This window comes from Neovison vison, chromosome 1, assembly GCF_020171115.1.
Source record: "Neovison vison isolate M4711 chromosome 1, ASM_NN_V1, whole genome shotgun sequence".
Classification (NCBI taxonomy): Eukaryota; Metazoa; Chordata; class Mammalia; order Carnivora; family Mustelidae; genus Neogale; species Neogale vison.
In genome coordinates, this window is record NC_058091.1 from 210,134,484 (window position 1) to 210,150,685 (window position 16,202).

General features: G+C 35.2%; 1 protein-coding gene across 5 annotated transcripts in view; it reads left to right on the forward strand.

Moving 5' to 3' along the window:
* The window catches only part of SSBP2 (single stranded DNA binding protein 2), a 330,924-nt gene that overhangs the window by 244,912 nt on the left and 69,810 nt on the right, over positions 1-16,202 (forward strand). For 3 of the 5 annotated variants that reach the window (XM_044266152.1, XM_044266141.1, XM_044266146.1), the window contains exon 5: positions 2,992-3,081. The exons of the other annotated variants lie outside the window; for them this stretch is intronic. In XM_044266152.1, coding sequence (XP_044122087.1) covers positions 2,992-3,081 — 90 coding nt within the window. The remainder of the gene's footprint in view (positions 1-2,991; positions 3,082-16,202) is intronic. 5 annotated transcript variants of the gene reach the window in all.

Genomic DNA, 16,202 nt, shown 5'->3' on the forward strand with positions numbered 1-16,202 from the left:
AATCCCTACCCCCTTACTGGGAACTCCCTGTTCCCTGTTCTTTTTTCCTCCATAGGACTTATTATATTTATTTTCCCACTAACATACTAATTTCTACATGGCAAGGATTTTTAAGGATTTTTTTTCCTGTTATGTTAACTGCTCTGTTGCAGAGCGTGTAAGAGTTCTTGATAATATATATATATAGTATATATATTTTTATAAATATATTTTATATATTTTACATAATACATAAATATGTAAAATACATATGTTTTGTATATTTATGTATTTACATATATAAATATATTTCATATCTATTTATATGTAAATATTTATATTTTATATATAATATAAATTGCATTTATTCAATAATTTTGAAATCATGAAATGAACATTCAGAAGCTATTTTTAAAGATTTAATTGTTTAAATCTGTATCTGAACCATACATTTTGTTTCACTTTTAACTAATAGCTGAAAAATACCATAGGAAGCATATATAATGTAGAATTTTGAAGAAAAAGCATATTACATACCTTTAAGGTATGTGGTTGCCAAAAAGAAAAGAAAATAAAGGAGTCAATGGTGACCTGGTATTTTTGTTGAATTTTAAAGTAGATGCAAACAAATGTTTTCTTCTCCTCTGGGGAGACAGAAGGTTTTTTTTATTGTTTTGCTTTTGTCTTTTGCTTTGAAATGTTTTTAATTATATTATTTTTTTAATTTAAATTCAGTTAGTCAACATATAGTACATCATTAGTGTCAGATGTAGAGTTCAATAATTGATCAGTTGTGTAAAACATCCAATGCTTATCACATCACATGCTAGGCAACTACAATTGAGGGAGAAATAAAACTGTTGAATTACAATAAGAAGTTGCATTAATTCACTGAATTCTATTTTGTTTTTTTAAAAACCTGCTCAAAGTTGTAGTACACATTTCTGTAAAAGTCTAGGTGAGGGTGGTTTACAAACTTGTCTCAAGAATGTTTCTATCCGGACACCTGGGTGGCTCAGTCGTTAAGTGTCTGCCTGAATCTCAGGTCATGATCTCTGGGTCCTGGGATCAAGCCGGCTCCTTGCTGAGTGGGGAAGCTGCTGCTCTCCCTCTCTTCCCTACTTATGCTCTCTCTTGCTCTCTTTCTTTCTCACTCACTCTTTAACTCTCTCTCAAATAAATAAATAAATAAATAATCCTTACCCAAAAAAAGGTTTCTGTCCTGCAATTAATTAGAACAACGGTGATATCCTATGTCTAGCTCTAAGTCCTGAGAGCAACTTCCCCATGACAGTAGTTGACTGTCACAGGACCCCAATCAAATCTTCTTTCCTAGATCTATCTAGCTATAATATCATATTTAAACTAGAAGAGAATAAATGTTTGGTGGTAAATTTTCCTCTTACTGTAACACTGTGTGTTAAATTTTACATCAGTTGAGTTAAAATGAAAAAAACAATGTGCCTTTCATTTTTTAAAAACATGAATGTGGATACATAAAGCAAAATAGAACAATATCTGGCAAATGGTAGGTATTCAAGTAACGTACGCTAATTAAATAGCATGTTTTTGCTTCAAATAGAATAACATGGGTGCCTGGGTGGCTCAGTTGGTTAAGCCTCTGTCTCTTGATTTCTGCTCAGGTCTTCGCCTCTGGGTTGTGAGTTCAAGCTCTGCATTGGGCTCCATGCTTGGCCTGGAGCCTACTTTAAAAAGTAGTAATAACAAGATAAAATAGAATAGAATAACAGATTAATGTTTCATCTTAATATCTAAGAAATATTATTTATCCTTTTCTATGCTTTATCAGAAGTTTAGAATTTTGGCATTCATAGGTAAGCAACATTTTAGAGAACCACGTGTAAGTCTAGATTTTCACAGGAAATACTGAAATCATTGGTTTTCATTATTAAAAACTGCTAGTATTATAGAATAAACATGTTTTTGTATTTTTTGTCAACTTATATACCAGGAAATGTAGGCTACAGATATACTGATTTTCATTCTCTAATGAAATATTAATGTATGAATGAACACACTAATATATGGAGAAGGACAGTACAACAGATATACTAGATCCAGTATTTGTTTTGAGTTCTTTTCATGGCAGGATTGTGTATTCATACTGACCTTTCTTCAGCACATTTCTGGTCCCTTTGTGACTGTTCTTCTTAGTACTTAGAGTATGTCTAACTAGGTAGAAGGATGAAGCCCACAGTTGTGGACTAGTGAGTGATACGCACTAGATGTAAGAATTAAATCTAAAACCTAGATTTGATTACAAAGAGTCTAAGTCAAAATTTTTAGTACTCCTATTTTATGAAGCTCTAGGGTTCCACAAAATAATTTGGAAGTGAAATAGACTGAGTTTTTCAACCTGTTTTTTTTTTCCATAATCTGTTTATATGAGACTCTCTCTAAATCTAATTCTTTTCTTTTATTCAGTCTCCTAATTACTTTTTCATCCTCACCACCCTGTTTTTGCTCTCAGTTATGTTTTGGCTTCCAGTTGTAGTATATTAGAAATTGAATAATGTGTTACTACCTATAGCCAGAAAATTAATTATTCTTGTTTATGACACAGAAAAGCATAATCTAGAAAAAGAGTTCTTTTTTCCAACTTCTGTACCCACCATTTTTAAATGTATTACCTACATATATACATATTTGTTATTGATGTTACCATTTCAGATGCCTGTGCCTTCAATAAAGGATTGACTTAAACTTTTATCTTTCTGTCATGTTATTATTTGCGTTTTATGTATCATTCAAGTATACCATCTTATTAAAATCTTATGATTCAAACAGTTTTAAAGGACTTGTTTAAACCAAATAACTTAGTCATATACTAAACTAACTGTTGTACGTTAGTTTATCTCTGGAGTGGGGGAAATTACTAGTAGTTATTCCTGGGAATGAAAAGCTTCCCTTCCTACAATCTATGATCGTTAGTCTTTGGTATTGTGCCTTCGCTGTAATGACGTAGGTTTGTTTCTCCTTTATTCTTTGCAGAGTGCTGCAGCAGCTCCCAGCCCAGTGCTAGGAAACATTCCCCCAGGAGATGGCATGCCAGTAGGTCCTGTACCACCAGGGTTCTTTCAGGTACTCAGAGAAACGCTGACTAGGAATGTTAAGGCATAGGAACTCCTGCTTGATTTTACTTAAAGACATGAAGGAGAATGAGGCTGTTTTAACTCTGAAGGTAAACTTAATGTGTGCAGCCAACTCTTGATATTCAGAGATGGGTTATCTAGCATATAGATATTAGTGGAGAGATAAAGCCCTTCCTTCCTATGTCTTATTTGTTGTCAAATTTTTATTCATGTATTTATTTTGCCATTTTCGTGTTTAAGTAAGGAAGAAAGGGAGTGGGAATGCAAACTGGCCCGTTAAGTTAATTGTGGTAAAGATGTGGTGGGAGAAGAGGCTAAAGATGAAGTTCTGAAATGATAGATGGAGTTTAACTACCCCAGCTATCCCGATCTCCACAGACCAAAGATAATCAAGATTTGGCTGTACTTTCAAAATATGGCTAAATCATAACCTTTTCACTTATCACAATGATAGGCTATATCAAAATATTTTGATAATGATCTTTTTGGCTTTTAAGCTGGAGTTGTTATTAATATTATTATGTGACATTTTAAAATTGGATTTTAAAATACATATGCTGGTATTTTAAAATCTCAACAAGATCATTTATTTTAGCAATAATGATAATGATTTTAGAATTACAATACATCACTTTTAAAGTTTATTGCATCTACATTTAATTCTACAGTTTTCTAACCCAAACTGATACAGATTCAGAAGTTTATTTTTTTTAACCACATAGTTAATTTTATAACATCTTTTGAGAAAATTAACAAGAATTAGGAGTTAACTAGAATTGGAAGGCATTATGGGAATTAATGTAGTATGCTATATTGTCAGTGATTACATTAGGTACTTACAAACTGATTTGTCACTTTAGTGTTTTTGTGTTTTTAAAGTCCTTGACAGTCACTAGTTAATCCATACCATCATAAATGTGAAAATAGAGAAATAAAATTTTCCAGAGTTACAGCAATTGAACACAAAGGTCTTAATTAGAACCTAGTACCAGCTCTGAAATGCAAAGTCCTTTAGGACATGTTTATTCATACCACTACTCTATATTAATACCCAACTGGTCTAGAATATTCAGAAGCCCTTTAGAACTCATATCCCATCCTTTTCCTATAATGTAGCAACATATTATAACTCTTGATTTTTAACCGAGCAATCCCGATTTAAGACAATAATAGCTAACACTTATTAACTGCTTACTGTATGTCATGCTTTGTTCTAAATGTCTTACATATATAAAGTCTTAATTCCAACAGTAACCCTAGGTATAAAGCATGTGTTATTACAGTTCTTATTGCACAGATGGAAGAACGAAGCCTTGATACATAAGTGGAATGCACAAAGTCAGAAAGTGACAGGGTCAGGATTTAAATCAAGGCTTTCTGGACTTCCGCCATAGAATTTACCTCTTAAAGTTCATAATTGATCACTATTCATAAAATATTTTTAGTTCACTTACTTTTTTTCTCTCATGCTCTATTTCTCTTGCCAATGATGAATTAGAGTTAGGGAGTAAATTGAAAGGGTTTATTTAAATGTAAGAGATAGTAGACACTCTCTGAATGGCACTTTTAAAAAGAGGGGTGGGTCAGGAAGGGAGTTGAATTCTATTAAGTTTAAGCAAAGATATATAAACCCATACATTTTCATCTTCACATTTTGTAAAATGACCCATTCTCCTCTTACATGTCTTCTGCCTAATTCTTAGTAAGAGTAGTTGAAACAGACTTAACTTTGTTTCAGTTATTCTGGTCGGTACATACTTAAGAACTACTATATACCAGCCAGGCACTGTGGTAGGCATCTAAAAATGAGTATGTTAATATGTACCTTCCTGACTCTCACTGTCTAGCTGGGAGGCATTATTAAAAATAAATAACTGTAATGTAACAGGCTATGTGTTGTAACAGACTCAAGTGTAATGTTCTGTGATGACCTAGAAGAAGAGCTGATCAGTCTACCTGAATTGAAGCTGGGAGTGGTTTGGAGAAAGTTTTCCAGGGAAAAAAAGCAGGGGAATGATATTCTAGAGGGTGGGAACAATGTAAGCAAAAATCTAGAGACCCTCGAAAAATATACATTGTGGTTAAGGAGAGAGAGATAGGCAATTAGAGTATAGAAAGAAAATGGCTGTATCAAGCGAGTAGAGTGTGTTCCTAGGGCAAATCAGAAGGCCACCAAACCCAAAGTTGGGAGGTCATTGTCAGGGAAATATTGTCAAAATAATAAATGAAATCCAAATTGGCATCCAAAGGTGAGTTATGCACAGAGGCAGGGAATGAGAGAAAGAATATTCCAGGAAGAGGAAAAGAATTTCCAAAGGCCCAGAGGGGAGAGGAGAGGAACTAAATATTTAAAACGAAACAAAACAATGGAGCTTACTTAGTTAAAGGGAGAGTGGCTGGTGATGAGGCTCCTACTGAAGGATTTCAAGCAGGAAAGAGGCATGTTAATATTTGTACTTCTAGAAAAATCACTCTAATGGCCAGAATTGCAGAGAGGTACAGGTCTAAAGGTAGGCAAGACCATTGAGGAGGCAGGTACAGTGATCTAGGTGAAATTTAATGATGGCCTGAACTAAGTGGCAGTGGGTGTGGAGAGAGATAAACAGATTTAAGAGGCAAATAAATTCAGAGGGTGTGAATAAAATAATTCAAGAATAAAGTCCTGGTTTCTATTTCAACCTGGGCAGATGGGGACTTTATTTTCGAGATAGAGACCACAAAACGAATAGTAGGTTTGAGGTGGGACATAGGAGGTTCCTGTGGGACCTCCAGTTAGAGATACCCTTTAGACTAGTGAACATATGGGCTTGAAGCCTACGGCACTGATTGATCCAGGCTAGAGATAAAAATTGCAGGATTACCTTCATATTAAGAGCACTCGAGTCCACGGGGATAGGTTAATTATCTAGCCAGAAAGTACAGAATGAGAGAGTGAGAGGGTACGCAGTGAACTCCAAAAGCATTAACACTTGAAAGATAAACGAAGAACTTTTTAAAGGGAATGAATGCAAGAGAATCAAGTCAGTTGACCATTTTAAGTAGCCCAAGGAAGAGACTTTGTGGACCTATTGAAGAGTAGTGGCAGTAAGATTGGAAAGAAGGAAGCGATTCATAGTTATGTTTGATAGGCTTTAGTTGATTAACCAAATTACAGTTAGTAAAGAAAGAGTTGGAAGAATCCAGGATCATTCTACGTTCCTACTTCGGACCTCTGGAAAGTTTTAATGTCTTTATCTGAGTTGGGAAAGATAGACGGTAGAAGAAGTTAGATACGTTTGAGTTTGGTACATGTCATTCCTCTTCATCCAGGGAGACCAGTCTAGCTAATCCCAAATACTCTTTTTCCCTATTCAGCAAGCTTAATGTCCAGTCTCCCTAGAAATACCTCTTTGAAATAGTGAACAAGTCATACTATCCAACTTTAAAAAAAAGAAATAGGATGTTATTATCTTTGGGTATATATAATGATGGGACTAATCTACTCAAGAATTTCCTGAGTATCAGCATTACTTTCCTATAGGGATTGGTCTATACTTCAGCATAATTCTGGCCATAATGCCTGTTGTTAGTGAAGAGTAGCTAACTTATATAAGTAAAAATAGCCACAGACAATCATAATTCATGTCTGAGCACCAGTTTCTAATTTAATCCCAAAAGATACTAACCTCCAAGAATTATCCAAAATATGAGAATAGTTTTGAATTCCTATTCTTAGTGAGGAAATACAAAGCTTATTTGGAGTCAGCTGGAATGGGATGAGGCCAGGAAAAGACTGAGGCTATGAGAATGTAATTTAGAAAGAAAGAAAGAAAGAAGAAAAGAGAGAGGAAGGAAGGAAGAAACTAAAGAAAGAAGAGTTTGTAATTAGCACATAAAGCACTATCTTCACTAATTCTGAGTTCTACTCACTATGTGATCATATTGTAACATTTAGGCTAGTGTCTATTTGTGACAGTTATTAACATTGTTCATACTTAAACTTTGACATTTTTATTGAAATGCAAGAGCTTCTGTTGTTGAATGATAGACCAATTAAGTAAAATCAATGGGAATAGTAGGTCATGCAAAAGGAGGGATCAGTTTAGTAAAAAAAAAAAAAAAGCCATTTAAAGTAAGATACATGTTTATTTACTTGGAGTCTTTTATCAAGAGTGATTTGTATGCAAAATCCTATAAATTCTCAAAGTGACCTAACTACCATGAACTGGTGAATGATGTTAGAGCAGCTTTCTTTAATTAGGAAGTCTTGCTACTGGGTCAAGAGGAAGCAGTCAAAGTGGCCACTGATCTAACTAGAGTTTGGCAGTTTTAGAGGAAGAAAATGCATTATTGTGGTTGGTGTGAGTACACATAAGTACGCAATCAGAACTGACTCTATACTCTGAGTCTCCTGTCCCTGTGTTAGAATCTTATGCAAAATTACATTGTATGCTAAGAAATATGAATTATCCATTATAAGCATCATTGTGCTATTTATTCATTTTTATAGCATTCTTATCAAAAGACAGGCCAAGTTTGATTCCTGCAATTTAGCAGTGTTCCTTGAACCAGTTAGATTTTCTTCTCACTTATGTATAACAACGGAAATGGTTTAGCAGAATGCATAAAATAAAATAAAGTCCTTCCTTTGTGTTTAAAAAAATTAGACTATTTGTCACTTTATGAAATTCTGTAATTTTATAGATTTCAGTAACAAGAAAGCTTCTCTTGTGAACATACTATAGCTTATATACTGCATTAAAGAAATGGGCATTTTTAAAATTTCAACCAAGAAAACTTTACAGAAGTGAGAATACTTTATTTTTCCCTCCTCTTTGTCTTTACCACAAGAAAACTTTTAAGTAGAAACTCTATTTTTTGTCACTATAACTAGACATATCCATATCTTTTATTTAAAAAATATAATCTTGGGGCACCTGGGTGGCTCAGTGGGTTAGGGCCTCTACCTTCGGCTCAGGTCATGATCCCAGGGTGTTGGGATCGAGCCCCGCATTGGGCTTTCTGCTAAGCAGGGAGCCTGCTTCCTCCTCTCTGTCTGCCTGCCTCTCTGCCTACTTGTGATTTCTCTCTGTCAAATAAATAAAATATTAAAATATATATATATATATAATCTTTTAGTAAGTGCTAATGTAGATACTTTTGAGTATATAACTAATGTGGGCTATGCTTATAAATATCTACTTTTGAACCCTGTGTAGACTTTGGTTCATTTTTACCATGTGTTATGTTTTGTCTTGATTTTTATCTTGATAAATCTTCTGTCCTATACTCAGTAGATCTTCAGTTTTCTTAACTGAAATTGTTGAAAACTAATAATACATTGATGTTGGATTATAAATGTAAGGCTTGGACATCAATAACATTATAAATATTTGTGAAAGATAGAGTATACCAAGCAATTTAGTTTCAGACTGAGGCGGTCATCCATATTTTAAAGTCAAAAAGCATAGAAACTCTGATACTGTAGAAAACATGCAGCAGGTTTATAAGTCACGTTTTGCTTTGCAGGCATAATGTTAGCAATGGGAAATCTGCTTTGCCATCTAGTGGTGGTTTGTAGATGTCTCTACTTTTTAGGGTGTATTTTCCATAGGTTCTATTTTTAGCAAGACTGCACTGTAGCAAGCTGACCTAATGCTTTGACATAATAATCATGCAATAAGAAGAACAAAAAATAGAAAGAAATCTTCCCTTTTCTCCATGGTGTTGTTATTGACCAGAAAAAAAGCTCAGTATAGATGACATTCATAAAGCAATGAAGATAAAAACCAAGCTCAGGGAAATACAATATTCTTTTTTTTTTTTTTTTAAGAATTTATTTATTTGACAGAGAGATCACAAGTAGGCAGAGAGAGAGAGGAGGAAGCAGGCTCCCTGCTGAGCAGAGAGCCCGATGCGGGACTCGATCCCAGGACTCTGGTATCATGACCTGAGCCGAAGGCAGAGGCTTAACCCACTGAGCCACCCAGGCGCCTCTACAATATTCTTGATACTTAAAAGAAAAAGGATCAAAATGAATCAGAAAATGAGAAAAAATAAGTTTTTATTTTAACTGTCTAATGATCTTGAAACTGAAAAGAAAAAACAAAAACAACAAAAAATGAAAAAAACATTTATAAGTCCTGGTTAAATATTTCTTGAGCTGATATTTAATTTATTTCTGGAAGTAAGTCCTACATTTTGAAGATACCTTCATAACTCAGCATACTCACCTGTTCTGCTGTCCTTAAAAAAAAAAAAATGATTTAGTTATTTATTAGAGAGAGAGCATGCATGTGTGTGGTGGGGGTGGTTAGGTGGAGTGAAGGGGAGGGGTGGAGGAAGGAATAGAGAGAGAGAGATTGGAGCAGACTCCCTGCTGAGAATGGAGCCTGATGTAGGGTCCATCTCATGACCCTGATGGATCATGATGGGAGCCAAAATCAAGACTGGGATGCTTAATTGAGTGAGACACCTGAGCTCTCCTGCTCTGCTATTCCTACTTAAACTTTTATGCAACTATTCTGTAATCAGTTACACCCTTTTTACCCTGTTATTTATACATGTAATTAAATAGTCTACATGCTTTCTCAGTTCCCTTTTATTATTAATCTTCATATTGCCTTTACTCCCATTGGTTTTAGTTAGTTTTAGGAAATACTCTATACCGGGAGAACTCCCTTTTTTCCCTCTTCCTGGAAGTTGTAGATAGCATCTCTAATCTTAGATAATAAGCCAAAAAATTCGTTAGTATGTCTTTCCTTAGTTTGAATGAGTATGGTACTGAAAATCTAGAGTAGACTTGACTTCACTGAGCTATAACATTGTCACTACATAGAGTTTAAAAATCCAGACATTAAAAATAAGTGTTTTTCAGAATTAAATTCACTAGGATTTGGAGAGAGGAGGTGGGGAAGGTTGCTTATTTATCAAAGTTCAAGACATAAAAATTAAGTTTAATTCTCTTCAAAATGTAATTTTGAATCTTCAAGTACGAGATTCTAAATATCGAAAATAGAACAAGTTTTTCTCTAATTCAGAGATAAAAGCAGTCTAAAAAAAAAAAGGTGCCTGACAGCTGCTGGCTTTGATAATGCTTTCCTGCAGTTGTGGTAATAGTTTTTCTGGCCTCAACTATTAGAACAAATTAAAACTGCTCAGCTTGAGTAACTAAGTAAGCTCTTTCAAAAAACTGCAGTTTCAGACAACTAAAGATCCTACAGCAGTAGCTAGATGGACAGAGAGCAAAGAAGAAAGTATCAAGGCTTCAGAGTCTTTACATGGGTTTCTCAGTAGAATGGAATGAAATCGTTTTCTGTTAGAAAACCCTACTTTATTTGTTTATGTATCAAAATGAATATTTAAGAAAAAGTGAGCTCGGCCACCCTAGACCATTATTGGTTTTCCTTTTACTTTAATCCTGCTTCTGCTGGCTAAAGGTGTTAGGATATTTAGTATGAAGCATAAAGTATCATATTTTAAAATTATATCTGTGATAAGGGTTTATGTATTTTTCAGCTAATTTGAAATTACAGTTTTTCTTTTGAGAAGACCTTATTTTGAAAATTCTTCCCAGAGTGCTTGTTTTTATTATAGCTACTTGGAGGAGGGTGAAGAATGGATAGCACATTGCAAATATACAAAGGCAATTTATAACAATTATAGTTTTATTTTATGTTGGTTACAGAAACAAAGTGGCCACCATTCTTTGGGGAATTAAAGATAAGAATGGGTGGGACACTTGGCTGGCTGAATTGGTGGAACCTTCCACTCTTAAACTTGGAGTTGTGAGTTCAAACCCAAGACTAGGTGTAGAGATTATTTAAATAAATAAATAACAGAAAAAAGAATAAAGATAAGGATGGGTTATTAAATATATTTACAAATGCCCTCTATGGGTGGAATACATTAGAATGTCTTTTTTTTTTTTTTAAGATTTTATTGATTTATTTGACAGAGACAGACAAGGAGTGAACACAGGGGAGCCTGATGTAGGACTTGATCCCAGGGCTTGAGATCATGACCTGAGCCCAAGGCAGATACTTAACCCACTGAGTCACCCAGGTGTCCCTGCCTTTAGCCTTTTTGAAAGATAGCTTATCACTAGGTGGTGTTCAGAAATAATTTATCTTGTATCTATATGAGGAGTTGACAAACTTTTTCTGTAAAAAGCCAGATAGTAAATATTTTAGGCTTTGGAGGCTTTGAAGTTACAACTACTCAACTCTGTTGTTGTTGTGTCCTTATAGTGTAAAGCAGCCTCAGACGTTATGCAGCAAAACTGTTCCAGGGAAACTTTATCTACAAAAGCAAATGGTAGGCCACACTTACTGGGTGAGCCATAATTTGCCCCCCCCACTAGATAGTTTCTAAGAAATCTAAAGAGTAAAGATGGAACAATGTCCCTCCAAGTGTTTTCTGTGCAGTAGTGACATGAGAGCCCTGGGTGTCAACTGACTTCTTGTATGTCAGAATTTGGGGGGCTAGGGAGTGAGGCAGAAATCTTTTGTGTTTTTGTTGTTATTGTTTTGTTTTTAGCCGCTGGGTCTTACAAACTAAAATTTGAGAACCACTGGCAAAGATGGCTGATGACATACAGCACCTCAAGGAGGTAGGTTGGGTAGGGAGGTGAAGGCTGAGGGAGTCAGCCCGCAGGCATGCAGCTCAGTGAAAGGCAGGCTCCTAGAGATATGACTGGGGCCTACAAGGTGAGGTGCCATCCCAGCAGGCTGCCTGGCTTTGACCTTGGGCCACCTGTACTCCCTATGATTTTTTTTAAAAAAAAGATAAATAGAAATCCCTGCTCACAGGGAACTTAGAGTCTAGTATGATCTATTAGATTGTGATAAGGATAGGGAGAAAAATGAAACCTGAAAGGAAAATAGACATTATTGCCAAAGTTTTAGATAGGGTAGCCAGAGAAGTGCTCATCAAAAAAGACACTCTATTTGTAAAGACCTGAAGAAAGTGAGAGAATAAGCATATGACATCTGGGGGGAGTGTTATAGGCTGAGGGACAAGCAAATGTAAAGCCCCTGTGTTCAAAGCATGACTAGCTTTTTCCAGGGACAACAGAAGGTCCAGGTAGCTAAAATGTAGTGTCTGCTGAGGAGAATAGTTCAATATGAAGTCCTAGATAATAGAAAGTAGCATTTGTAGGTCATTGTAGGAATTTTGGGTTTTACTGTGAGTGGAGGGTTTTAATAGTCATATTCTGGCTGCTCTGTTGAAATTAGTTTATAGGAGGGAAGGGTGGAAATAGGGAGACCAATTTGGATGTTGCTGGAAATTTTTGACAAGAGATTGTTATGGGCTGGACTAAGGTAGTAAGAGGTGAGAAGTGGCTGGATTCTAGATCTGTTTTGAAGTTCAAGCCAACAGATACTGGTGATGGTCTAGAAATGTGTCATGAGAGAAAAAGACAAATCAAGGGTGACTGAAAGGCTTTTGACTTAATTAGCTGGAAGGATGGAGTCAACATTTACTGATGTAGGTCACACTTCCAAGAGGAGGTATGAGAGGGAGTACCAGAAGCTTAATTTTGAACTCGGTAAGGTTAAGATGGCTCATAGATTTTCAGGAGATGTTGAGCAGGGAACAGCCTATCCCTCTGCAGTTTTGTGGTTCAGCCTTGGGCTAGAGTCATTTGGAAGTTATTAGCATGTGGATAATATTTAAAGCTTTGAGCCTGGATGAAAACCTCAAGATAGTACTGATAGAAACAAAAACCCTTGCCATGGACTGAGTGCACTCAAATGTCAAGAAGTCAGAGAGATGAGGAGGGACCACCAAAGAAGAATGGGGGGAGCAGTCCAAGAGAGAAGAAAACCAGGCATTGTGGTATCCTGGAAGCCACATGGAGAATATGTTTCAAGGAGGGGAATAATCAGCTGTGTCAAATGCTACTGATAGTTCACATTAGTTGGGGAATGACAGTTGACTGTTGTATTTAACAAAGAGGTAACTTGTGACCTTGATCAGGCCAGTTTCTGTGGAGTGATGGGCATTTAAGCCAAATAAACGTAGATTCAGGATAAACTGGAAGGACAGAAATCGGAGACAATCAGGGTGCCCAGCTCAGAGTTTTGCTTTATTTTTTTAATTTATTTTTTTTAAGATTTTATTTATTTATTTGATACAGAGAGAGAGATCACAAGGAGGCAGAGAGGCAGGCAGAAGGGGGGGACAGGTTCCCTGCTGAGCAGAGAGCCTGATGTGGGGCTCGATCCCAGGACGCTGGGATCATGACCTGAGCTGAAGGCAGAGGCTTTAATCCACTGAGCCACCCAGGCGCCCCCAGAGTTTTGCTTTAAAGGGAGAGCAAGAGATGAGGCAGTGGTTGGAAGGGGATGAAGGGGAGGAAGGGGAGGCCAAAGAAATGGTGCTGGGAGTGAAGTGTTGGCTATCATCAACTGTTCATCCCTGCCGAGAAACAAAGAAAACAGCTCTGCTGGTGCCTTTAAGAAACATATAGGCTTGTGCCAGGTATAGTCCCTTATAAGTGAACATGTATAATCTTGAGTAGAAGATACAATGCCAGGAAATAGAGTAATCAGAACACTAGGATACTTGTCAAGAAAGAATAAAATAGAATTACTTCGAGTGCTTGCAAATGGAAATACTACCTGTTTTTTGTCATTTTTTTATTTTGTACATTCCACTGACATCTGTAAATATATCTTCCATTTGAATTTGCCTTATCAATTTTGTGTACCTATATCTATTTAAGACTTATATATCAAAATGTGTATTTTAAATTGGAGATGGAGAAATAACTTCACTTTCTGCAATTTGCAATTTGTGCAATTAATATACATGCTATCATTAGTTGAATTAGTAAGCTCCAGTTTCAAAACAGACTTTTTGGTACATTAACAATTGCTATAAAAACCTGTTCTGTAGAAAGATTATTCTATAAAGTTTAGACATGAGTTATGTAACTTTAAGTATAGATTTTATGTTTATAGGAAAGTAACCAAGTGAATATGAGAGTATCATTTCATTTTTAAAGAAAGTAAATATATATATAATCTGCCACTTGTATTAGAACACCAAGACCATAGTCCAGTTTGTTTCACATTCTTACTGCTATTTGAGAATTTGAAAAGACTACTGCTTAATTAGTAGAATCTTCTCTACCATATTTTCAGAAGGATAAGAAGAAAGTAGCATGCTTTCCTTCCTTCTTCCTTCCCTTCCTCCCCCCCATCTCTCTTTCTTTCTTACTTTTTTCCCAATGATACATGTAGATAAATTAAAATACCTTTCTTCTGTACTCTCATCTGGGGCACATTTAGATGGATGTATGAATATAAAATAGGGAAAAGGAAGAATGGAATACTTTTACATTCTTTAATGAAAAAATAAGAGTAATTTTGAAAAATGATTGTTATAGTTTCCTTTATAAATTATAAATTCCAAACATGTATTTTCATACCCATAATGTAATTTTTTTAATGCATTAAGATGGGCTGATCTGTCTGGGACTTCGGTCAGTAGTGGGAGGGAGTACGGAGCCAGATTCAGGTTATGTAAGTCTCTAGCTACTTGCCTCACAGACAACAACAACATAAAAAATGTGTCCATATGTATTTGTGAACATAAATTAATCTGAAACAAATTATTAAAGCTTTTTACAGAATGGTATCAAACTATTATAGCTTATTAGACCAACGGACAGCAGGGTCCCCATTCACAGTCCAGAAGTCCATTGCCACACACCTCTAATATATGTAATGAAGGCTTGAGAAATAGTCTTATCTTCTTGAAAAGGCCCATAATGTGAGTGAGCAATTTTGATGCTTAGACTAAATCCGTATCAAAAGAATCAACCTGCTTATAAGACTGTGCTGAATTGGATTAGCCTTACAAAAATAACATCTAGGAAGCTGGATCTGGTAATACTTTACAGTTATTTTATATGAGTTATTTTAATTAAGTGTTGATGATGATAGAATATGTAAGATGTATGGGAGATAAGCTACATATTTATGCTTATCAGCAGAATGCGCTAGCACAAGTATGTCATTTTGTGAGCTAAATTAGTTTAATACTAGTTGGAATTAAAATGTGTTAATCAAGAGTGTCTTATCCACTGGGGTGTCAGTAATGTCTGATGGAGGTTTTTATGGAAAACAGAAAAGAAACTAAACAAATTAAGATATATGAATTGTAAAATAACTTTGACGAAATTTATTTGATGTATAATTTATGCTTCATTACTTTTCTACAGAAAACTCATGAAGCATCTCATGGAATTATAAAAATTAAAATATGTGAACATTTTTACTATATGAAAGATAGCTGTGGTGAAATGCAGAAGTCACAACACTAAAGATTTTTCAAAATAATATTTTCAGTATTATTTATTACTGATAGCACATGAGTTCAAGAAAGCACAATTAAGAAAGAAGATTTACTTCTAAGTGAAATAGGGAATTGAAAAACAGAGAATAGAAATCTATCTAAGAAAATCTGAGGTGTCTGGGTGGCTCAGATGGTTAAGCATCCAGCTCTTAATTTTGGCTCAGGTCATGATCTTAAGGTTGTGAGATCAAGCCCTGAGTCAGCTCTGTGCTAGGTGTGGAACCTGCTTAAGATTCTCTCTCTCCCTCTCCTTCTGCCCTTTCCCACCTCCTTCTCTTTAAAAAAAAAAAAAAAAAAGTGAAATATATAAAGGAAGATCTTGTACAGTAAAGAGAACTGAATTAACTAAAAAATGGTTGCAGAGCAAGTAAAAGGAAATTTAGTGTTTAAAGGAATGTTTATGCTTTGGGTAAAATCTTACAGTGAACATATTTTTATTACCTTTCCAGGACTATAAAAAATAATTAAAACCTGCCATATTTAACATTTCCAGAAATTTTGTTGGGGAGAAGTTTTTCCCTTGCAAGATTCTAGAATAATTTTCATGTCATAGAATTGTTTCTTACTTATTCCCTTTGTCTGCTTAAACGGTACATAAAAAATTTCAGGAGAAGGATTAAATCTGTCTAAGGCCATAACTGCACAGGTCCAAGTGAGCTGGATGTTTGGTCTACATGTAGTTAATATAATATTTTTTATATTTTATAATATAATATTTTTCCTGCCTGTATGTCACTTTGCAGCTTATGCTTTTGCCTAAATGGT